The sequence below is a fragment of the Gymnoscopelus braueri genome (assembly GCF_963280865.1).
Source record: "Gymnoscopelus braueri genome assembly, chromosome: 7".
NCBI classification, from domain to species: domain Eukaryota; kingdom Metazoa; phylum Chordata; class Actinopteri; order Myctophiformes; family Myctophidae; genus Gymnoscopelus; species Gymnoscopelus braueri.
This window is the reverse complement of record NC_137608.1, coordinates 30,374,735-30,400,037: the sequence shown is the minus strand read 5'-3', so window position 1 is coordinate 30,400,037 and position 25,303 is coordinate 30,374,735. Positions and strand designations below refer to the sequence as shown.

The 25,303-nt window shown below is 41.9% G+C and overlaps 1 protein-coding gene across 1 annotated transcript; it reads right to left on the bottom strand.

Moving 5' to 3' along the window:
- Positions 1-196: 196 nt before the first annotated feature.
- inpp5jb (inositol polyphosphate-5-phosphatase Jb) lies at positions 197-24,929 on the bottom strand. Its single transcript, XM_080433142.1, has 13 exons — positions 24,525-24,929; positions 13,426-13,922; positions 11,924-12,031; positions 11,567-11,675; positions 6,084-6,200; positions 4,896-5,071; positions 4,403-4,514; positions 4,108-4,217; positions 3,786-3,993; positions 3,537-3,674; positions 3,297-3,380; positions 3,103-3,207; positions 197-2,890 (listed from the first exon to the last, which is right to left on the bottom strand). The coding sequence occupies exons 2-13, from the start codon at positions 13,908-13,910 to the stop codon at positions 2,552-2,554; spliced, it is 2,091 nt and encodes a 696-aa protein (XP_080289268.1). The 5' UTR covers positions 13,911-13,922; positions 24,525-24,929; the 3' UTR covers positions 197-2,551.
- Between the last annotated feature and the right edge of the window lie 374 nt (positions 24,930-25,303).

The following is a 25,303-nucleotide window of genomic DNA, read 5'->3' as shown; positions in this document are numbered from 1 at the left end:
CAGTCAAATCTGATCTGAATTTACTATTATGCGTACTGGTGAAAATAACTTTTCTCTATATATTTTAAAATAGAAAAAAATGACTAAAATATCAGCGTATCATTTGCTTTGAAATAATTCTCCCTCACTGGCCAGCAGAATTCAGGCTCATCTGAATAAAATATGAAAATAAATACATACAATAATGTAAATATAATAATCTTTTGGCATAGATTGTCATCTATTTTGTATTTCATACTGTATTTCACATCTGTCTTTTACATACATATTCTAATCCATCTTAAACACATAATAATCATACGATAACATTCAATAGCCATAATATCTCATACCAAATATTGAGAGTAGACACATATTATCTACACTGTAGGAATTGAAGTTACCTATGTGTACAGCATTGAATATAGTTGACTACCTATAGTAGGACAAAGTTCATATGATCTATACTCAATCTTATCTTTTGAAACACAACACTCTATACAAAGTTCGAATGATTTTTCTTTTTCAATTAATAATATTGAATAATCATAAATTGCACAATGATACCAAATCAAACAAGTCTTCTACAAGCAAAATTATCCTGCATTTTCTTTACCTGACATGAATGTCAGTTGTCCACATTTTTACACTGTCCTTACCATGTTTACCTAACACTTCTCAATAGACACACATATTATAAACAGGAGTCAAAAACAGCACTTAAACGGCACAAAATCACAGTACCAGAATGTCCAGCAGCAAACCATGCAAACACATTTGCACATCATTCAGTCATTGCTAGCTACATACATACTTACAATCACCTTAATAAAAACATACATACAGACATACATACATACATACAAACACTATCACATACACATACAATGAGGTTACAGTACAAAGGTATACATTGCCCTATGCTAACAATCTGTTGATACAAAACGTGTCTTAGGATGGTTTATCAGAGGTCACAAGCTAACAATCCAACACGTTACTACTAGTGACAACAGAGTCAGCTAATCACCATAACCCACAGAGGAGGATATGTGGTAGAGAAGGACACAAAGAGAAAATAGGTGTCAAGGTAAACAATAAATAAGGTGATTGATTGGAGAAGAGAAAGTAAAATAAAGTATAGGACAGTGGTAATACTCTAGCTTCAGCAATTAAAGCAAAATGTTACCTTAGTGGAACATTTTATCACTTTTTAAAATCATGCTACCTTCATACAAGTGTAAGTGTGTGTAACATGCCTGTCAAAGTAATCTACAGCCCAAATAGCTTTCTCACATGGATATGATCTACACAGTGATATAAGCCAGACAAGTGTACATTTGTCCCTTTGCAATGATCATAAGGTTTGAATAAATCCATTAGCTATCAACACACACTTAATGTTTCACCAGGGTCAATTATCACTTTAGGTGTTGACACTTTAACTGGCCCTCTGGTTAAAGGTCAAGAACACTTTGGTAGAAGTTTGGGTTGTGTAATTACCTTGCCAAAAGTGGACAAGAATTAAAAAATAATAGCTCCATTGATTCAAAATATGCTCCTCATTGACTTACATTGTACAGTGAAACAGATCAGTCACTCTTTTAGCTCGTAACAATCACAATATAGAACATAAAAAAAAAGTTGTTTTTTTATTTTTCTAAAAATGTCAACTTCCAGTTGATTTTGCTATTTTTATTAGGAAGAAAACCCGGACTGGATCCGCGGATCCAGATCTTCAAATAGTAAAATCAACAGGATGTTGACATTTCTATTTAAAAAACAACCTCTACCAAAGTGTTCTTGCCTCTATCATTTTCCAGAAAAACACAATTAACAGACAGATATCTCTATACCGTGCAAATTAAAGGATACTGTGTGAATAAAACATTTTCTCATTTATCACCATGTCTCCATGACCCCTCTACCTTGAGCAAATACTTTGGTCCTAGTGGGTATTTTTCATACCAGACTGCTCATTAATTTAGCAGTGGCTACAACTGAAACAACTGAAAAAAACTTGAAATGTAAGACAGGCTTGAACTAAAGACAGGTTTGATACGATTTGTAAGGAATGTTCCCTGCCTGTGAAGTCGAAAATCTCGTGAGGGCATTTTCTCATGCTCACATATCTGCTGATACAGCCACTTACTTGGCTGATACGCCAATAAGAAGTTTCAAAATGTGTAGAATGTGAGTGTGGAATGCAAATTTTGAAAAGTACTGATCGATCACATTCCTTTGACTGGGATTTGGTACATAGGACATTAGATCATCAATCTGAGGATTTTATCAAGCCAAGTGGCAACTCTCTGTGCTATGTGCATTGAAAGGGCACAGATGTAAAAGGAAAATAGGAGGATCCAAGGGAAGGTATACAAAAAAAGAGGGGGTCAATTGCTTAGGAAAAATACTCAAGGCAGAGTAAGTCTCCTTAATAAACCAGATTGTTGAAAAAAAAGGCATCAGAAATTGTATTTTTCACAGAAAACTGAAACATACAGTACAGTGCATGTAAAAATAAAACAGGATTGGCCATGAGGGGCCTGTGAGTGCAGAAGAAGTTGACCCTGCATCACAATCCTGAATTCCCAGCCTCAGCATTGGGTTTCTCCAACTGGGCAGACTCCTGACTGCAGCTGCCCTCTGCTGGGCGAATTGTGGAGTTGTTCTCAGTGGTTGGGGAGGCTTCATCAAGGTTTAGGCCTTTCATTTGGGACTTCACAGGGCTGCTACTGTGACTGCGGCTGCGACTGCGGCTACGACTGCGGCTCCGATGGCTGCGGTGCTTGCCCTTTCCGGGGCTGGGACTGCGGGACCCAGTTTTCATGAGGACAACAGTACTGTCATCCTCAGAGCTGAAATCAGAGCTGTCTGAAGCGCTAGCTTCAAGGTCTGCGGAGGGAAGCTGGATCTGAAGATGGACAATGAAGTAGAGGGAAAATAGACCAAGTTAGAAAGGCAGATGAGTAAGAGAGACCAAAATATCAGAGGGAAATAAGAAATATAAAATGTGATTAGTGGAAATAGTCGGATGGGGTCATAAGGGTGTATAACAGTTCTAAATGTATGAGGAGGTGGACATAAAAGGAACAGGAAAACTGACAACTTAATTATTATGATCACCTGAAATGGCTCCGATACGCCCACAATTGTGCTCATGTTGTTGCTATAGTAACCCAAGATAAAGTCCCCTGAGCCCTTGGGTAACTCCTCCTCTGTAAATGCCACCTGGAAAAGAGGCCAATAAGAGGGGCCATGATTAATCAAATGGCACAGAAAAGACCACAAAAGGAAACCTTGCATTCCTCTGGTCTTACCTGCAGTTCTTGTCGAGGGATATCAGATTCCTCTTGCTTGGCCCATACATACCCCACATAGTCCTTGTGGTGTTTGAACCCAACCTAGAGAATCACAGACAAGAAACCGCTGGCATGTACCGTGATTCTTACATGAAATTGTTAATGCATTCAAATCTATATCCAGTAATTTGCTGAGAGAGTTTCTGTTAAGTATATTCTTAACAACAATACAACAGAAGAGTGCATGAGTCTAGTTACCTTGTACAACCCAATCCAATCCCAAGAGCTGCGGGAAAAGTTCTGTGCAGTTTTGAACTTAGCTTTGGCGTCTTCAATACTATTCCACTCATCCTCCACTATGAGCGTCACCATTGGGACGTCCACCTTGTATGGGAACTAGCGAGCACATTTACAACAGTGATCAAATCAATAAAGAATCTACCAAGGTTGAAACACCAGCCAGTCATGTTTTTACAACATCACACAGTCCCTTCCTGGATGTCTCACCTGTAGGGTGAAGATCGAGGAGACTGGCTTGTGGTCACTGACGGTGTATTCCATGTGACTACGGTAGTAGTGCTGTGTCACCTTGGTTCCGCTGGTCAGCCCTGACATGGAGCTGCGCTTCCCTGCATTGTGCAGGACGCCAGCAGGAGCTGTGGCCCTCATGCGCCACAGGATCCTGTCAGTCCATGCTGGCTTTCGTTTCTTAGCGCTGGGCAGGAGAGAGAGAGAAAGAAGAGGAGAAAACAAATGCCCTCGTTTACCAGTAAATATCAATGAAACGTGGTGTCAGCACGGTTAGACAAAGCAATCTGCATTCACCAACCTTGTATCATATGTATCTGACCCAACATCAAACTTGTATGTGGGTGAGAATTTCAGCGGCCCCTCTAAGAACCCCTCCAGGACAGTCTCACTATCCTTTGCCATGTTCAGCTGCAGGCATGACAGTGACATAGGTTAGAACACACGTACACAATCGTTGACTGCCCTCTGGTGCTATAAGATAAATATGAATGAATAATCTAACATTCATTAGACTTAATATTGCATGCCAATTATTGAGACATATATCCACAATTTGTTTGTTTGTGTTTCTCACTATTTAGTACTAGTTTTACCTGATCCTTTTCCCACAGCATGGAGAATTTGTTGTTATCAATGGCTGACTTCACCACTTGCATTTCGAGGTCATCAATACGAAAATTCAGATCCCCAAACCAGAACACCACGCTGTGAAAACAGTACAGTAGCAACCACATTCATCTTCATTCATTCATTTTCTCACCACAGATGAATGAAAGTGCCAGTAAACATGACACATGTGTGTGTGATTATGTGTGCATGCATGCATGCACATGAGCGTGCATATGCGGGACATGTTTGTGTGTGTGTGTGTGTGTGTGTGTGTGTGTGTGTGTGTGTGTGTGTGTGTGTGTGTGTGTGTGTGTGTGTGTGCGTGCGTGCGTGCGTGCGAGACCCCATAAGAGAAGATTTGTGTTGTTTTGCTATTTTCAAATCGCCAAAGTATAAAATAGGGTTAAACTGATTTGAATGCTATATCAACTAATTTTGCCGGACCACTGGAACCACTGGTGTAGACTGCTGACTCACTCGTGGTCGAGCACCCCCGTGGCAGAATGGCTCTCAAACTGCTGCTGCTGCAGGATACTCTCGAAGTCTTCCATACGCTGTTCTGAGTTCTCCATGTGCGCAGGCAGGTGGCAGTTTAGGAAGCAGATGGTGTGACCAAACACAGACATGCGAGCACTCACTCCTCCTTTATTCCCCTACAAAAGGGATAGACAGAGGGAAGGAGAGGGAATAATAATATAATAATAATAAGTCAGAGTGCAAAGGCTGGAAAGAGACAGGATTATTTTTGAAATATTGACTTAGGATTCGTTAGATGGTTAAAGCATGTGTTAAAGCATGTGGTTAAACTTATTACTGATATCTTGCATGTAGGAGTGGTTTCACAGTGTGACCCCATGGATGCAATGGGAGAGCAGTCTGAAGACAGGAAGTGTACACATACACCAAGGAGCAGTGAATCATTCACAAAATAAATATTTAACGACAGGTTTTCAGTGTGAACACAGGAAGAGATGGTAGATTTCCTCCCACAGCTCTCTCCACTGTTCTGACCCACTGAATTACTTGAGACATCAGGGCAGAAAGAGAGATCTGCAGAATGTCCTGCTGATGTCTATCTTTGTCAATACACAGAGGACAACAGACAGACTTAGCTCGAGGGCACAATGCATACTTCTGTGGATGTGACCCTTATGGGTCCAGTTTCACTCAGGATGTTGCCTATATTTCAGCAGCAAATGCATATACTGTAGACAGACTTCCACTGTGTTCTTACATTGGTTCTAGATTGTGTAATTTTCTATCAACCAAGTTCTAAAACAATCTACTTCTCAAAGAGCTCAAGAATCTAGAGTAAGTCAACACAGCAAGATTGTGTTGCAGCAGTCAATGGCCTTGGAACCCCTCTCTGTTCATTACATTCAATTAGAGCACCACCTTCTGGTCAGCAGATGTAACAGACATCCCTGACAGTAGTGGGTAAAGGTGTCCTAAAACAATCCATGGATAAATGCATAAATAAAAGAGTATTACCTTATGGGTTGTAGCTAGCATAGCATGCATAAATAAAAGAGTATTACCTTACGGGTTGTAGCTAGCAGGTTTGTTGATAAAGTTGCTGACCAAGAAAGCCCTCTGTCAAACCCTCTGTGTATGCCTTAGCTGAAGTAACAGTTTAAAGAAAAGGGTTACAGCTAGGTTTCTCACCCAGTAACCCCCCAGGCCCGTGCGGGTGGTTTCGGTCTGGACTTCTCGGAGGTAGGGCAGGTGGTAGTATTTAGTAAACACCAGCAGCAACACGCCTTGCATCCGCTGGGAGGTCACCTGAGAAACAGACAGGGCACGATAGAGACCATAACAGTGTCAGAGACAAAGATGAAGGAAGGAAAATAGACAGAGACAGAGGGACAGACAGAGAGGAATAAAGAGGAGGCAGTGAGTAATTTGACTGCTGCTATGTGTATTCTTGATCTACAGTAATGATCACCTGTTCATCTGATGTCAGTGTTAGGGCCAGACGGATATGTTGGTCAGGCCAATATATCGGCCATTATTTGATTTTTTTGACAACCGGTAACGGCAATTATGCAGCCTAAGAGTAGTTTAGAAAAACGTTCAAAAATAGCTGATCTACAAGTTCACAATGTGTCACATCTTGTAGATTGGCTATTTTTGGAACATTGTTAATAGGGGTTAAGTTGTTAAATAAAATTACGTTCAGTTCAAGTGAGTATTGTAAATGCACTTGTTTGCTTGTTCATTGCATGATTACAGTTAAATGTTATTTTTCTTCCATCCCTGCTGTACACATATAGGATGGTTCCCTGCTTTCCCCTCCTGAAGTGTCTAATGGTTTTCCAGAAGTATTGGTGCCGTCCGAAAGTCCTTCTCCATAGTTTCTCCGAACTCCTCCCACACCCGCTGCTTTGCCTCTGTCACGGCCGTGGCAGCTGCCTTCAGGCCTGTCGGTACCTTGCAACTGCCTCCGGAGTTCCCCGGGATAACATACCCCAATAGGCCTAATTCTTCAGCCATCTTCCCTGACCATTGCTGTCCACTGCCGTTGAGGATTACGACCCCTTGAGGCACGAAGACCTTCTGACCACAGCTCACAGCTGCAGCTTCAGCAATAGAAGCTTTGAACATAGACCATTCTTGTTCAATGTCCCGCCCGGTGGGAGTTAAAGTCCTTCTGGACAGAGGCCAAATGTCAAAATAATCGATTTGTGTTTATTTGTATTTATTTGTTTACATATAAGTGAAATGTTCTCAAAAAGAAACTTTAATCAAGTTTTTCCTTGATTCAAGATCTTTTGGTGGTGACTTCTGTTCCAACTGCCAAGAGCCAGGGTGTTGTCCTGGACAGTCAGCTGTCCTTCAAGGCACACATTGCTGCGGTCACTCGTTCCTGTGGGTTTACACTTTATTACATCCGAAGGATCAGACCCTTCCTCACCCAGTAGTCTGCCCAGCTACTGTACTTATCCACGCTTCAGTCATCTCAAAGCTTGAAAGCTTAAGCCCCTCCAAATGATCCAGTGCTCCTTTCATTGGCTTCAAGTTGCTACTCTCACTGAGTACAAAACACCGGTGCTGGCCTTCAAGTAGGTCTGTCACAATTATTACATAATCATCTGATTGCAATTATTAGAGATAATCGCATAATTTGCATAATCGTCATAATCAATGTCGAAACATGTTCAAAATAAAAAATAATAATAGCGGAGATAGCAGCTACAAGCTTGCATCACCACACGTTGTGAGCTTGAGCTGTATTTCCACTATTAAATTGTTTTAAAAGTATGCTTTATTTGTATATTTAAATTTGTCATATCTGTCCTGTACTTTCTTAAAAAGCCTAAAAGGCAAATAGAAATGTATTTTTTATATACAGTATACGGTCCAATGTTCAATGCCAAAAACACAATTAAATCGTTAATTGCAAATTTGCAATTATTTGTATGACAATTCATCCTCAAGTAAAATGTCATGATTGTGACAGCCGTACCAACAAGGAAACCAAAGGCATGCCACCCCCATAGCTTAAAGACATGATTCAACCCTACAACCCTTCCTGCTCACTCAGATCAGCCAACACAGGACTGTTGTCTGGGCATTCCCTAAAACATCCTGTACAACGCACATGTCCAAGACTCTTCTCCCTAATGGCTCCCAAATTGTGGGATACATTCCCCATTGCAGTCAGAACTGCAGACTCACTCCCAATTTTCCGTTGTAGTCTGAAGACTCATCTCTTCAGACTCTACTCCACCACCAGCATTTCATTCTCCTTGATGCTATCTCCACCAGGCCAGAGATTCTGTTTTCGCTCTTGTCCGTCCGTATTTCTGTCTGTTTGTTTGTCTGTCTGTCCGTCTCTGAACAGCTCATCTCCAGCACCACTGGGCCAGATCAGCGTGAAACTCAAATCGACCTCATGGTAGCGCTATAACAGGCCGCTTCACATATTTGCCTATAACTCATATACCATACTGTAGGTATACAGTCAACATTATTTTCCCCTGGATTTCTTGGATCATGATGCAACTCCCCATATAGGCCATGGCATGCCTATTTCTGCCTAACAAGATTTTCCGGAATTTAGCAAAACACACTTTTTGCAACTGCTCCTACAGATTTTGTCCAAAACTCACGCAAATTGGTACACATCTCTGTAGTCAAGTGATCAAGATGTATCAGTTGTTTTTTTAGATTCCTTTCTGATTGGCAACGATAGGCTTCTGAAGTGCACTTTTCTAGTTAGTGCTGATATACATAACTTGGTTATTTGTTCTCTTGGTTTGATTTTTAAATACGATTTTTCTTGACCACAAGAATGTGATTTAGATAGCATGTTGTTTAGACAGATGCTAGGTTCATTGTTTACCCATGGTATCAAAGCTTCTTCATTGTTCTCGCTACTTATGTGAGTACTTCTTTACCTTGTTGTTTATTGACTAGAGCTCATGTGTACTCTACTTATTGCACCTTTTTATTCTATTTTATTTTTTACAAATTATCTGTCCAAAAATCTATTATTGGTGGTTCTCCAAAATCGAGAACATTGGTCAGTGTTTCTATAAGCAAATAGTCTGAGCTGCACAGCACACTGCCTGTCCATCTCTGCTGCTCTGTCAGCTCTCTCTCCCTCCCTCCCTCCCTCTCTCTCTTTTGCATTTCCATTGTGCCCTGCAGGATGCTGTGGCCCAGCTCTCCCGCTGTTTTGCATGATGCACTGAACATAAAAGGAGGCCACAGCTAGCGGTCTACCCTTGCTGTCTAAACAGGAAGCGCATTTAACGAGGAAACATGATGCATGAATTGACAGTCCTGGGGATGACAACAATTCCTACACTGCATCCATTTGTTTGGCTTTGAGTCAGACCATCTCTCCTTTTATACATCCTTGACATTTGTCTTTTATTTCATGTTACATAATCTATGTGTGTGTGTGTGTGTGTGTGTGTGTGTGTGTGTGTGTGTGTGTGTGTGTGTGTGTGTGTGTGTGTGTGTGTGTGTGTGTGTGTGTGTGTGTGTGTGTGCGAGCGTGTGTGTGTGTGTGTGTTATGGCTCGGCTGTACAACAAGGAGACAGGCATAGAAGCGAGAGAGGACATGTCATAGGTTCATGCCAGATATTTATGGTGCTCAAATCACACCCCATCCCCCAACCACAGGGCTGGAGGCCTAATCACACTCGTGAGAAATGGGGGCACACATCGCCCACGTGATAGAAGGACCTCTCGTTTGTATACTCACTGGCTATTTGGATGATTTGGTTGCGTAACAGTATACACTGAACCATAAATTGGACTGACCTAGGGTATTTGTGCTTGTGTGCGGAATGAGAAAATTTGTGTGTGTGTGTGTGTGTGTGTGTGTGTGTGTGCGTATTTTCATATTTTCACTGGTCTAGTATGTTTGTATTTGCACAGTACACACACACACACACACACACACATCTTGTGAGTAGACTATCTCACAGTGGAGAGGGAGAGTATACTATATATATATATATATATATATATATATATATATATATATATATATATATATATATATATATATATACATACACATACACATACACACACACACACACACACACACACACACACACACACACACACACACACACACACACACACACACACACACACACACACACACACACACACACACACACACACACACACACACACACACACACACACCTCTCTATTGGAGATCTCCTGAGAATTCATGGCAACATACTATACACTTAAACCCTGTGTGTGGTCCAGCATGTGTACCCACATAAAAGTCACAGAGGGGGTACTCATCAATAAGATGATTATGAGAAGGTTTAAGCTAGTCAAGCAGGCCAACAGACAGCCGGAGGACAGCATCAGTCTCACTGTCAGAGGTCCATCAACACCACCTATCAATGTGATCCAAAAATAAAACAGCACTCAGGGAGCGTCTGCCTCAACAGCTGATACAGTGCATGTTCTCAGAATCACTACTCCAACAGAGAGAGACACTGATTTAGATTATGCATGCGCACGCACACGCACACACACACACACACACACACACACACACACACACACACACACACACACACACACACACACACACACACACACACACACACACACACACACACACACACACACACACACACACACACACACACACACACACACACACACACACACACACACACACAAAATGGCATGCATGGACAGAATGTTAAATCGATTAAATCTAAGTGACATTCCCCAGTTGGGGTATTCTGCTGTGCTGCAGGATGCTTGGTGAGGCTTACAACAAAGTAGAAAGGTGAGTCATCTGATTTCTTTTATTTATTTTTTATTTCGAGTAATTTCTGTTGAAATTCCCCATAGAGAAATCTCAGATTGCGTCATATAAGAACTGTGTTACACACATAATCAAATGTAACTCAATATCATAAACGACACAGAGTCACATACCTGACAGAATAGCCCGGCTGATTTGTTTATTCTTGGAACACAGTTCTTATATGAACTATAGATCCGTGGGAATTTTCAATAGAAAAAATACTTCCGTGACCCAGGGGTAGCGGGCGGGACGTCAGGACTTTGGTACTCTATACAGATGACATCAGGGATCTCCATATATGGGCATAAAAGGCACAATGACAAGACGAGTACAACGGGTCTCTGACAAAGCCCCCGACACCCCAAGTGACAAATCAGTCGGATCGGCGGTGCGACTGAGGTCTAGATGTGATATAAAAAAAAGTCTATGGATACTACTGGATTACTCATTAAGCTTTATTGTCCAATTGGGTGTGTGTGTTCAAGAGAAAGAGAGAGGGGGGTGCAGGTATACTGACAGATATACAGACAAAAACAGAGAGTCTCACTGCCTGTTATGAGCTTGCTCAACAGTGGCAGATAATAGATAAACCAACATGACATGGTTGTTTAAAAAATAATCAGCCTGTCTGTTCCACTATGCCTGCCCAAATATTACACAGCCTATCTATTCCACTATGCCTGCAAATATACACAATGCACATGCTCTGCAAACCAAACGCACCAAAACAGCAGCAGAAAGCACGGCTCACTCATTCAACACTCATAATGTGTGAATAGTTTTAACTTATGATTATGTATTTGTGTAGTGTGTACTACTGTATACTATAGTTAAACCATTACTGACCAGCACGTAGCCGAAGGGGCTGAGACGCTCCATGCAGACCTCGCTCCACTGGTCTGTAAAGAGGACATCTTTCAGCCGTTTGTTAATCATAGAGTTCACTTCTTGTAACCTTGAAGAAAAACGACAACAAACCATGATGCGCAAATAGTCAATATTGTGGAAGCAGACAGGGAAATTCAAAATAGAGTGGCACTGGGCATTGATAATGGGAACTGTAAAGAAAGTAGCTGTACGGAATCACTGTCGTTCAACACCGTATTTCAGTGAAATGGACCACAGTGGGAATGAGGGACAAGTGAACATCTGGCTTTTATGAGGAAACAGCTGGCTGGCCATCAACATAAACGAAACACTCACCCGATGATGTACATATCTGTGTTTCCATCGCCTATATTCAAGCCAAGCAACGTGGTGATGTCATCAGGTGGCATGGCACCGCCCACATTCCAAGTGATCAAGTGCACCCTGTGAAAGGCGAAGGTGAACATATCCCTCGATTTAACTATATATCAATGACATCATGTCAAATTTCTTGTACTGTATATAAATTGCTGAGTAAATAAAGGTGATTCTGAGTCCATGTTATCCCGGAGGACTTATGGAATTTATTATTTATTTATTCTGTAGATAGATAGCCCATTTCATACGATAAACGTAGACTCAATGTGCTTCGTGGTCCTATTCAATAATTTTCAAAAACAGCCAATCTACAAGCTCAGAACGTGTTTCAACATGACATGTTGTGAGCTTGTAGAGCTGCTATTTTTGAAAATGCCCGCCTACTGTATAATGGCATGCTCAAAATAGGGACGCCAGGGTGAAAGTGGTCAATGCATTTATTGAGCAGATAGGGCAGACCCCTAAGCATAGGCAATGTAGTCAGATGCCATACACCTGCCAGGCATGGATGTAGAGAAAGATGTTTCATTCAAAAATGTCAGTTAATTTGGAATCCTATATTCAATAACATTTTTTTGACATTATTGTTTTAAATTTTCATCTTTATTTATTTCATTTATGGTTTTGTTTTTTCAACAACTGCAATAGAGACTGTCGCTCCAGAGTGGGGCTGTACAGCCACAGTCGCCGCTGCAAGAGGAATTGACCCCTCAGGCGCAACCCATCGTCATCACTGACGGACGGATGCCTACAGTATGAAAGTCTTTTTTTCTTTTTACATATTCCACAAATGAAAAGGAGCAGGAAGAAGATACATCTTATTATACCTGCCCCTATCTACAATTAAAAGTCATCAAATAATAGATGCTCTGTCCAATGGCTACCAACCAGTACATCACCATGACATTTGTGTGTCTGTCAGATGAATATAAACATAGTCAGTGGGAATAGGACTTACTGGTCAGTGCCGGTCGGACTTGAATCTCTAAATTCACTCATCTACTACACTTAATCTTTCTCAGTTTACTTGGATCTCATCAAAGTTAATGGCCAAAAAATTGAAACAGTTCGAAATGGGTCTTCGGTATATAATATACTGAGGCTAGTTCTGTAGCCAGAAGCCTATTAAAGCCTCCAGGATACAATTGTAAGAAGAGATGACTAGGATATAGCCATTACATATAAGTACCACATTGTAAGCAGAACCATGTTTCTCAGGCCGCCTTGTATTAATACTATGTATTTAAATACAGTATTATCAACTTTCTGTCCCAAGATTAATCACAGTTGTCTGGAAATTAAACTTGCTGAGATGCATATATTGAGACATGAGGAACACGAGGCCTGTGTAAAACAATGTGGTGAAACTCAAAAACATAATTTATAACAAAGACTTCCGTCTTGCTCTTCGCTACTTCTGCTTCAAAATAACATGCCATAATAGAGAACATGGAACTTGCCTGAAGTCTTCCACTGTTTGGGGCGGTGTGTCTGCAGTACCTGCCACAGAGAAGGCCCTCTGAGCATGGGAGGCGAGGTGGGAAGGCAGAGGCCTGGAAGACGGTGCGTGTGGAACTGAAGCGGCCCTTACAGGATGGTGGCCTGGGCCTTTAGGGCCAGCCTTCACATCTCTTAAGGGCTTGGCCACTGCAGGTTGCAGGGGCTTGGAACGACTGGGCGCGGCCCCATCAGGAACGGATTGGTCCTCCTCGCCGGCCACCGGCGTAGGGTCATGTTTGGGCTCAGAAATATCCACAGAGTCCTCTACTCTGGGGCTTCTCTGAGGCCGTCGGGGCCGGGCCGGAGCGGCAGGCTGGGCAGGAGCGGGACTGTTGGCTGGTGCCTCTGTACCTGGTGGCAGCACTTCCGTGGCTGTTGAAACTTCTGATGCTCCAGATGGGCTGTCAGCTTGTATCTGGCTTTGGCTCTTATCACCTAGATCCATTTCCTAAAGTATCTGTAACAGAGAAATCAATTGGCACATTTAAAATGGCAGAGATATGTGGCATAATATTTATTTTTCATAATTTTAATAAGTTTGCATAATGACATCAGTATGTTGAAATGGCAGTCCTTTCACAAACAAGAAGCCTAATTTTCGCACACTATACATGCACGTCTTGTTGGCTTCGGCCCTCGCAAAAGGCCGGAGTCCCTGAATAGGCGTAAAGTAGATAATACTCAGACCTACTCAAACCTGTGTCTTTGATGTTTTTTATTTACTAACACAAATACAAACATACATTAACACACCTAGTAGACAATCGTTCTACTAAGCGGCCAGTTAACTACAATCTTAGTCAACTACAACCTTGCCAGTAGGCTCACATTCTACTAACAAAGTCTAGCCAGGTCAGGCAGTCAGGTCAGGTTTTAAACCTACAGAAAGATTGAAACACAGAAACAATAATGACAATATTACCGACATGAATCTTCACACAAACAATAAACATATCAGCATATATGACTATTAATCTTCGTGTATCAAGTGCTTTTCTACTCACTACTGATCTGTCGAGGGACTCCTACCTCTCATCCCCCATAACATAGGCATCAGGTATGTCATTTGAGCCTCTCTCTCTCTCCTCTTTGAGATAAGGGAATGGTAAGGAATTTACAACCTACCAACACTCTGAGAAAGGACCCACAATATGAGACCTTATAGAGCATGCCTCAGTTAATGACTCCAAACAGGCAGCATTAACCTTCATATACACTGTATACTGTATGTATGTATTTTATCCCTTTTTTATGTCGGCCTACCACCCTGGTATAATCCTAAATAAGCAGTAAATACACACGTCATTATAATCATAATAATATCACAGGCGTCGGAGGCATGGAATATAACCCAACAGTTATGCTACAGATTCAGCAGTGATTAATAGAGGATTTGACATATGCTAACAGAATTCAATTGACCATATTCGCACAGAGGCAATTTTACTCTTGTTGTAACAATATTATCTGGGGTGCTGGCTAGCCTAACAAAAAAATAATTTCAAAAGCTGAATAGTAAATATTAGCTATCAATAACTACAAAGACCCCATGTGATTAAACCATCACGCATGAATTTGTGCAACAATGTTCAGTAAATCCATAAAGCAGGTCAAAATATAGCAGATAACAAATATCACAACAACGTAAAACAAGTGAAAACTTATTGTCTGATACCAAATAGAAAATAAATAGTCTAATAAATCAATCAAGTTTATAATCCAAAATAACTAGTAATCCTGACTTGACAAACAAAAAGAAAAAGATTTCCTTCATTTCGTTAAAGAAACAATATTCCCACCATTATCCAAATAGAAATAATTATGGAATAAAATCCACCATACAGGACAAGAACAATCTCCCCTGGAATGCCTGTTCATAATCATGAAGTTGGTTCAGTCATCAGGAAGATGAGATGACTCTTGCTTGATAAATGTGCACTGAAGTGCCATGTGAATGTGGTCTACTGAAAGGAGAAATCAACATGCACACTCTCCTTCATCCTTCATCAGGATCCTGATGAGTTATAGGCCAAAACGTGAATTGGCCAGTTATAGAGCCACCATGAGTGCGATTCAAAAAAATCAGGGTGGCAGTTCTTCCTGGGCCTGGAGGGAGTGAGTGTGAAAGGTTTCACAGCTATCGGTGCCTGAGATTAACTGCTAACAGACAAATGCACATACTTACAGGAGTGAAAACATAAAATCCCTCGCATTCTACTAGTCCAAATGGAAGTGGGGTCCACGCACATATGGTGGATGTTTTTTCCGACACCTAGTTTTTCTTAATCTTAAAGGGGTAGTTCACCCCCCAAATAACTTTTTTTCTATTGATTACTCACCCCATGGAGCCTTGAATTCATGGATATTTTTTTGTTTTTGTCGCATTCCTTCCTTTATTATTTGATTATAATAAATTTAGCCCCATTTATTCCGGTAGGAGACACAAATGCATTTGTGTCTCCTACCGGAATCAATGGGGACACATTTATTATAATCAAATTATTGGCTTAGGAATGTGACAAAAACAAAAACATATCTTTGAATTCAAGGCTCCAGATGGTCAGTAATCAATAGAAAAAAAGTTATTTTGGGGGTGAACTACCCCTTTAAGTGTATTTTAAGATTCTGCCAGGTAACAGGCTAAAATAATGTCATGGGAGTTCATTTTCAACCCTTTATTACACATATTCTGAACCCAAACCCGAAAATGGGGGGGGGGGGGGGGGAATAGAAAAGAGCATAACCTTTGAAGGAAACAACGTATAGAGACAAAAAAAAATCCCATACAAAAGAAACATAGCCAAAAATGTTCATATCACATATAGGCTATATATTTCTGCTTTTACTAAATATTTTTCTGCCAGACTGAAATAACGTCCCATGGGGTTAATTTCTAACCCTACACATATACCCAAACCCCAAAATGGAAACAATAGCATATACTGTAGCAAATCTTTGGAAGTATACAACATACAAATTAACACATTTTCCATGCAATTTGGACTCAATTAATTCATTAAAATTGATATTATTAAGATTCGAGCATTTTCAGATTACATCTATATTTCTCTTATATTTGTTGTTGTTGCTTTCTTGCCAACAATTTTCTCATAATCCTTGGAGTCTGTATTTAAACATTCTACTTGTTATCAGGTGTGTATGTGTGCGCGCGCGTGCGCGCGCGTGCGTGCGTGCGTGCGTGCGTGCGTGCGTGCGTGCGTGCGTGCGTGCGTGCGTGCGTGCGTGCGTGCGTGCGTGCGTGCGTGCGTGCGTGCGTGCGTGCGTGCGTGCGTGTGTGCGTGCGTGCATGAGAGAGAGACCACGTACATGTGTACAGGCTTACTTTGTGGCTCCTAGAATTTCCAAGAGAGAACTTTCAACTATCAGCCGCTCCTCTCCTTTGGAAACATCTTCGAGGTTTGGTCCAGGAGGCAGACACCCTAAGTTTAAGAGCAGGCTTAAAACTTTCCTTCCATTTGGAGAACAACAGCACCATCATCATCCATAGTCTCTAATGTCGTCAAAGTCAGTGCAGTGCCACGTTCAACAACTCTTTTGAACGTGTTGTGTGGTGAAGTAAGTATGTATGTACATTTCATTTGTATGGCACTTCTCACAGAGGAACTCACAAAGTGCTTTACATACAACAGAAATAAAGACACAGCACGAAGCATTCAAATGACTAAAAACAGCAAAAACAAAGACAAAGACATTCCACAAATGCTTGTTTAAACGTGTGTTTAAAAGTGTTTTAAGTGGTTCTTAAAAATGTCCACTGAGGCTGCAGCTCTCAAGACCTGTGGAAGGGCATTCCATGCCTTTTTGTTTTTGACCTTTTTTTGTCCCGCGGAGGAACTTCAGTTTTCAGCTTCTCCCAGCTGAGTGCTGCCCACAGAGGAGCGCAGAGGGGGGAGCAGTTAGGGCCAGTTAAGTGTCTTGCTCAGGGACATTTCGACACGTAAGCTCTATTTAAAAAAAATTAAAATAATAGAAGATCTACAAACTCACAACGCATCACAGTTAAGCTTGTAGAGCTGCTATCTTCACTATTATTTCTATTTTATTTACATTTCTGGAAAAGTTTTGGAAATTGTCTACATTTTAATACAGCACGCTTTCATATTAAATGCACTGAATTTATACTTTAACTGGAAACAAATTTGACTCAGCAACTTGTAGTTGAGTAATGTTTCACCAGGAGTATCTATACTTTGACTCAAGTACTGAGGTAGAGTATTTTGGTCCACCAGTGCTGCGAGTAGAGCCTCACTTTAAAGCATAGTCTTTAAAGCATAGTGATGTCCAGGACCCTTCACTGACCTGCTACAACGATACATGCAGCACCCTAAAGTCAGGTGACCAGGGTCTATTTGTCATTCCTCATACCAGGTTGGGCGGCAATAGTTGAGTAGCTTGAATAGTGAGCCCGCCTGGGAAGCCTAAGGTTCAAAGTGTCCCTGATTAAGATACTTAACCCCTAACTGCTTCCAAAAACTAAAAAGATTATTGATTTTTGATATTATACTGTTTAGACTGATTATAGGTTCTTGGTTTACCTATGATCCTAGATTACTATTTTTATGCATTTGATGTATTACCTCTTGTTTACCTTGATTACTGTAGATCGCTCTGGATTGCCTAAATTGTAAATTGTAAACATGTTTCACCAGGTCAGGTCATGTCATTTGTTAATAAGGTAATCAAACGTTACGTGGCACTGCGCTTTGGCGATATAAGAGGCTATGGATGATGATGGTGCTGTTGTTCCCCAAATGGAAGAAAAGTTTTAAGCCTGCTCTTAAAATTAGGGTGTCTGCCTCCTGGTCCTGGGCCGAACCTCGAAGATGGTTCCACAGGAAAGGAGCCTGATAGTTGAAAGTTCTCTCATGGAGATACACACAAACACACACACACAGGACCTTATTTCAGCCTGGTACCAGGCAGAATCTTTAAATACACACTCCAAGGATTATGAGAAAATAGTAGACAAGAAAACAAACAGTTTGTTGCTATTTTGAAATAGAGTCAAGATATGCTTGAATCTTAATAATAGCAATTTTTACTGAAGTCCTTGAGTTTTTTTTTGTTTCTTTCAAAAGTTGAGTTATTTTCTATTTTTTCCATTTTCTGGTTTGCCTTCAGGATATGTGTAATAAAGGGTTAAAATGAACCCCATGGGACATTATTTCAGCCTGTGTCCTGGCAGAATCTTAAAATACACACTTCAAGGATTAAGAAAAACCAGGTGGCGAAAATAAATCCACCTTGTGCGCGTGGACCCCACTTTCCATCTAGACAATACCTTTTGGCCTGAAAGGGATAATGAAAGACACAAGAGTAATAGCCTGGGAAGAAAAAATGTTGGGGATAAGTGAAGGAGATCTGCGTAGTTTGAAGGAGGAAAACAATAGCACGTCAAAAAGATGGAGGGAATTAGTGGGACAGCAAGCACCCACTTCACTGGGTTATTCAAACTTTCTTACACTTCACACCTCCTGTAACTCTTGGACTATTTCATAAATGTATAAAATAAACACAAAGCTTATCAGCATTTCTATTATACCCAAAGCTACTTGCCACTCTGCTGGTAACCACAGAGATGCTCAGTCAGGTCATATCAGCTCAGAACACCTGCCAGGCAGCCACTAGGCTCTGTAACAACACAACTCTCAATAGCATGGAGTAAACAACACCAAGTGTGGGGGTGCAACTATGTCAGGCAGAAGCAGTAAAAGAGAGGAGAAAGACACACAACACACACGCACGCACGCGCACACGTGCACCCATGCATGCATGCACGTGTGCACAATTACATTTAGTCAGCAATAAATGTAAGAAATTATATTTCCACGATCTAGCCCTATCACATGTTTCCATCTTGTGGGCAAAGGTCAAGGAAGCTCTCAACAAGACTTCAAAGCGCACACAGCCATAAAGATAAAGTTATGTCCTCTGTCCCTCATTACTTTGATGAAGCAATCAAAATGATTATTGCTTACTGTAGTGTATTACAATTTTAAGTCATCAGTAATCTGTAACAATAGCGCTATTTTCTAGTGGAAAAACACCATCGCGGGAGCGTTATTATTACGTCATCCGTACAGCCCGCCCTCCATGAACGATAGCGTGAACGTAACAGTTTCAGGAAGTGAACGTGCTCGTTCACGTTTACGGCAATGAACTAGTTCTTTTGAACGAATCGATCATGAACGACCCATCACTATTCAGTGGTGGTGGAAGAAACATGCGTGAGGAGGATGGACAGGAGATCCCTGGCCAAGAAATAACCCAGCCAATTGGTCATCATGCCATTACATCTTTAACTCGTACCCACAGTTTAAACATGTCTACTTAACTATACAGTATCACACTGCTTCTGGCTAAGGATGTTCTGGTGCAGTTGGACCTGCACGTTATGTCAGTAGTGAGAGAGCCCTGAAGGCGATGAAAACAATAGAGCTTGCATAAATATTCACATGACCTTCAAAAGACAGGGCCATGACCTTCATGCAGAAAGGACTGCTGCTGATTCTAGGAGGACAGCGCTGGTCACATGTTCCCAGCTAGTAACATGCTGGTCTATTTGTGGACCAATAGCTGGGTGCCCTGCCTGTGTGTGTACAGTGTGCAGCTATAGTCCATGTATGGTATTTTTGTGGAGGACTGGGAGGAGGGTGGGTGGGCGACTTGTCACACGTGGGAGTGGGTGGGTGCAAAACGAGGGAAGAGAGTGAGCTAGACAAGGCAGACACATTCAGTCACAGCTCTGTATCTTTTCCAAATTGATCCTCGCTCATTTCCCTCTGGCACTGTTTTCCTGAGCCTTAATCCTCTTCTCTCTCTTATCTCCACTTTTCTTTCATCTTTCTCTCTCTCTCTGTGTCTCTCTCTGTCTCTCCAAAATTCCCCCAATTTTCATTCGTAAGAGACTTACCTCACCTTTATTGCACTGTCAAGGAATAACTCTTCTTATTTCACCACTGGTTGTGTGTTTTTGCGATACAACTACACACCTTTTCCTGACAACTCAAATGGAGCACACAAACCTCAAATTATAAACACAAACCTATAAGGATTATTTTGCCTGCCTCTCTCTCAGTCCAGTCCCTCATTTCCCCTCCATAGCTCTTCTGTGCTTTGAAGTGGTCAGTGGTGCACTGACGTGTACTGTATTGTTTCCTTCAGCCAACCACATCAGCCGCAATTAGTGACGTCCCAATGGCTGCTGCCACAACAGCAAGAGATAGATCATTATCAGTGGTATTGGCTTTGTGTGTCTGTGCAAGTGAGAGAGTGAGAGAGGGAGGGGAGGAAGGGAGAGAGACAGAGTGAGAGAATGTGTGTGAGAGAGTGCGTGAGAGAGCTACAGTATGGGACAAAAACTGCTGAAGCAGCTGTATGAAGTCCCTAGGACTACAGAAGGTGGAGATGACAGTGAAAGAAAACAAATGAAATGAGACAAACTTCAAACAACCCATTAACATTACATCTATATAATGTGCAACACATTCTAGTTGTGCATTTTATTTGTGAATTCCCAATTCTCTTAATGCGGAATACAGTGGGCCAAACTGAAAAACATGATTTGCTCTGGCTCCATTTCAGCCAAAGCCTTCTTGGGTTCCTGCAAAGCAAAATCTGAGTGTTTATGAAATGGACCAATTATGGTCACTTTTTACACTGGTGGGGAACACTCATGAACAAACTGACAGCTAGCAGCACTTAGGTTCTGATTCCACACACATTCTATAGGGAGAAAGAGTGAAATGATTTGACATTAACATGTGCTGTGTTTACACGAGAGTGCTGGGCAAATGTTTAACCTCCATACCTGTCATGTCACTCTGACAACAACAACCAATAAAATAAAATAAAACACGGTGCCAACGTTCATCTGGGTTATGGGACAGCAACCCCAACTACAGAGAGCATAGCCTGCATGGACCTCAAACACGACTACCAATCCCATAGTACGTGGCACAAAAATGCTAATAAACAGCTTAGATTTGGGAAGAGAAGAATCAGGTTCCTCACTACAGTAGCAAAGCATTACAATGAACATTTTAACATCACAGCAAGGCCTCAAAGTGATTCTGGTGTGTCAGCTGATCAAATGACTTGTTGTAATTGAGCCTAAAACTACAACTACTTGGTCATCCACAGCCTCACTTTCAAACGGCTGCTCCACACACTCTGCTCCATCACGAGGCTTGTACTGTATGTCAGTACCGACATACAGTACAAGGTATTCTGTAAGTCTATTATTGCCCTGAGTTGATGGGCCCTGAGCTCAGGGGTGCCTAGTCTGGTAGTGACGTGCTAGTTGCATTCTGTGTGCTGCTACCATATCAGCAACAGGATGTGCCACCTGCAACATGCAGGTGTAGCAGCTGCTGAGGGACCTCTCGAGGGTGGGGGTGAGGTAGAGGTACAGACACCACGGTGGCAAAGAAAAAACGTGATCTTCTTCAGGTCATTGAGAGCCTTCCACGCTTTGGCTTTCTGTATTCTCCTGTTCAGATGAGTTCAGCACTTGACATGCAAAGGGGCCCTTGCTCAGGTGTTGTAGCTTGTACGTGCCAACCACCTTCCTGCATTCAGCAGCCACTTGGAGGAGCAGTTCTTGCGCCTGTCCCACCTCATTAGAGAGCAGTGCGATGTCGTCCGCAAAGTCCAGGTCAGACTCCAAAACTGTTCGATGGAATCTTGTCCTCCTCGGAGTGATAGCAAATCTGAGCTTGGCCTCTCCATAGTGCCAAGTCAAAGATGATGAGGAACCTTCCACGGCCGGCTCCGCTGACAAGACCCTTATGTACACCCTCTGTGCTTCAGGAGGACCCGCAGACAGCAGTCTCAACCTATCTACTGTACATCGAAGGCATTGCAGTGGAGTCCAATCCATGTCACAGAGGACCTCAACTGGCATAAACACACAAGCCATGTGGTGAAGAAGGCACACCAACCCACACTTCTTTTACAGGCGACTGAAGAAGTTTGGCATGGGGCACAAGATGCTACAGGCCGTCAACAGAGCACCACTGACAGCAGCCTGACTGATTAGATTACCGCCTGGTAAGGGAGTTGTACTGCCCTCAGCCGCAAAGCATTTCAGAGGGTTGTGTCAGTCATCAGTAGATGTGAGCTTCTCTCCATCCATTTATGACGGACGTTGTGTCAGTAAAGCCAGGTACGATTATCAAAGAACCTCGCCACCCCAATCTGACTGTTTCAGATGCTTCCGCTTGGTAAGTGTTTCCACATCCATAAGGGCAGTAAGCTCCGCACAACTATTTCCACCAGGCAATCAGATTTGACAATATACAGTACTGTACTATGTAGACCTGTCTGCCTACTACACACACGAAAAAATTAAAGAGAGAGGAACATTTTATTTTCAACTTTGTGCGTTTGAATGTTATGCCATCATTCTAGACAGACCTGTTGGGTGATAGGACCTACAGAAGGTCGGTGGAGGACCGTACACAAATGTCATACTTCAAGTTATGCCAAATATCCCAATTATGCACTTATTTTAAAGGTTTAGTCGCCACCGAGTTGTTCGAATATGTGGTTGTCCAGATTAGAACCTCCGAACCGACCAATATACCCATTTATGGGCATGCCGATATACAGGGTATGGGCAAGTACTAATGACATTAGGGCTCTCCATATATGGGCATATAAGGGACACAGGTAGACAGACAGATAGATACAGAGATCTCCATATATGGGCATATAAGGGACACAGACAGACAGATACAACGGGTACTCTGACAAAGCCCCCGACACTATGACATGTGGATGAAGGTAGTTGCATAGAGAGCAATGACTGGTAAAACAAAACATGACTGGTAGCTCAGCTGAATGAGGACAGCAGCAGTAAATATCTGGCCTATTTATGCTCCTGTTTCAAGGGCAATTTCTGGTGGAAAACAGATGAAGGTCAATTTAATTCAGTATTTTGCCATCAGATGTTATCTCAGTGTGTGTGTGTGTGTGTGTGTGTGTGTGTGTGTGTGTGTGTGTGTGTGTGTGTGTGTGTGTGTGTGTGTGTGTGTGTGTGTGTGTGTGTGTGTGTGTGTGTGTGCCCGCATGCGCACTGGAGAGATAGGGCAAAGAAGGGTCTGACTGTGTGTACATCTCTTATATCAGTTATGTGTGACATGATATTGTTGTTATTCATTAAATATGTGGTAAAATTAGGTACAAAATATTATTTCCACACAGCAACCTCCAAAACACATGGTATCATGGTACAATATATCATGGTACCGTACAGTAACTGTATAAACAATCCTTTAATAGAGAGAGATCAGTCATATTAATCACCAAATTAATTTGGGAGCCATTCACTCACTGCTCCTTGTCAATATAGATGTAGACATAAGCAGCAAATGTAGTTGTTGACAAAGATGTCTCACTCGTCATTGATGTCAACGTAGGTAGCTACAGTAGCCAACAACTCATCCAAAAGGATACAGTCAAAAATAGATGCAATACAATTCACATGCATTATCATCATCCTTGTGCTCAAGGACATAATTATGTTCGATCACACTCACAACCGTTTCGTTTTCGATGTTTCGTTTCGTTTATGTCTGTCTTCAGACATAAACAAAACACGTCATATACTATTACCACACACACACACACACACACACACACACACACACACACACACACACACACACACACACACACACACACACACACACACACACACACACACACACACACACACACACACACACACACACACACACACACACACACACACACACACACACACACACACAATCACGCGTATCCCGCACAGAGTGTGTACGAATGTCGGATGTCCTGCTGTTGATCTGTGACCCACTCTGTTTATTAGTCTGTCATATACGACAGGGAGCAAAGCTTCCTGTCACGTAATTCACGTACGTAATTACCTGACTGACATGTTGTTATGGCATAGTTCACAGCCATGTTTCCTTTTATTCCAAATCATGACATTTAGGACTATAATGGTTTAACACCACCACCACGATACATGACATGTATTTGCCTGTCTTGTTACCTCTGTTTTGAAGATTACTGATGGTGGAACACCTCGCTGTCCTGCGGATGAAAAGCCCCGAGATTCCGTACAGCCACCCACAGCTCAGCTTCTTCAATGAGGAATGGATGAAATGTCACAACAGTGAAGTTGCCACCAGACCCTTTCCAAACGAAACCATCGGCATCCCTATGCTACCGCCTTCCTCCACACTGACGATGTCACAGTGAGCAGGTTACTGGCTGAACTGGAGACACATAACGAGCGCTACATTTCAAAACATGTCAACCACCCACCCACTCGTCCCTTAACACCGCAGCGCTTAAATCCTTCAAAGACCCACGGAACTGAGCTTCACTGACAATGCTTTGCCTTGGCAGCTTCTCTTTAACCCGTGCCCTTCAAATTAAGGAGTCACTATGGCTGGGATCGCCTCCGTAAGCGAACCATTCTACCGCTCCACTACTTCAGTTGATTTAGTAGCCTAATAATATCACGGGAATACGCAACAGTGCTTCCCCCTAGTGGCTGATGTTGTGAAGTGCGTAGCCTATCATCATGGCAACCGTGAAGGTTATGCCGCACAAACTTGAAACTGACTGGTGGCCATGTGTGATGTTGATATGTATATTTTTTAAATATATTAAATAAAATTGCTGTGGTGCTGTCAACAGTTTATTAAATTTGAAACTTCTTGAGAGAGATACTGCCCTACAAAGTGCACTAATAGTAGAGCAGATAATAGGTAGCCTACAATAGTTCATTAACTCATTTTGTGATACAATCGTGAAATTTGGCGT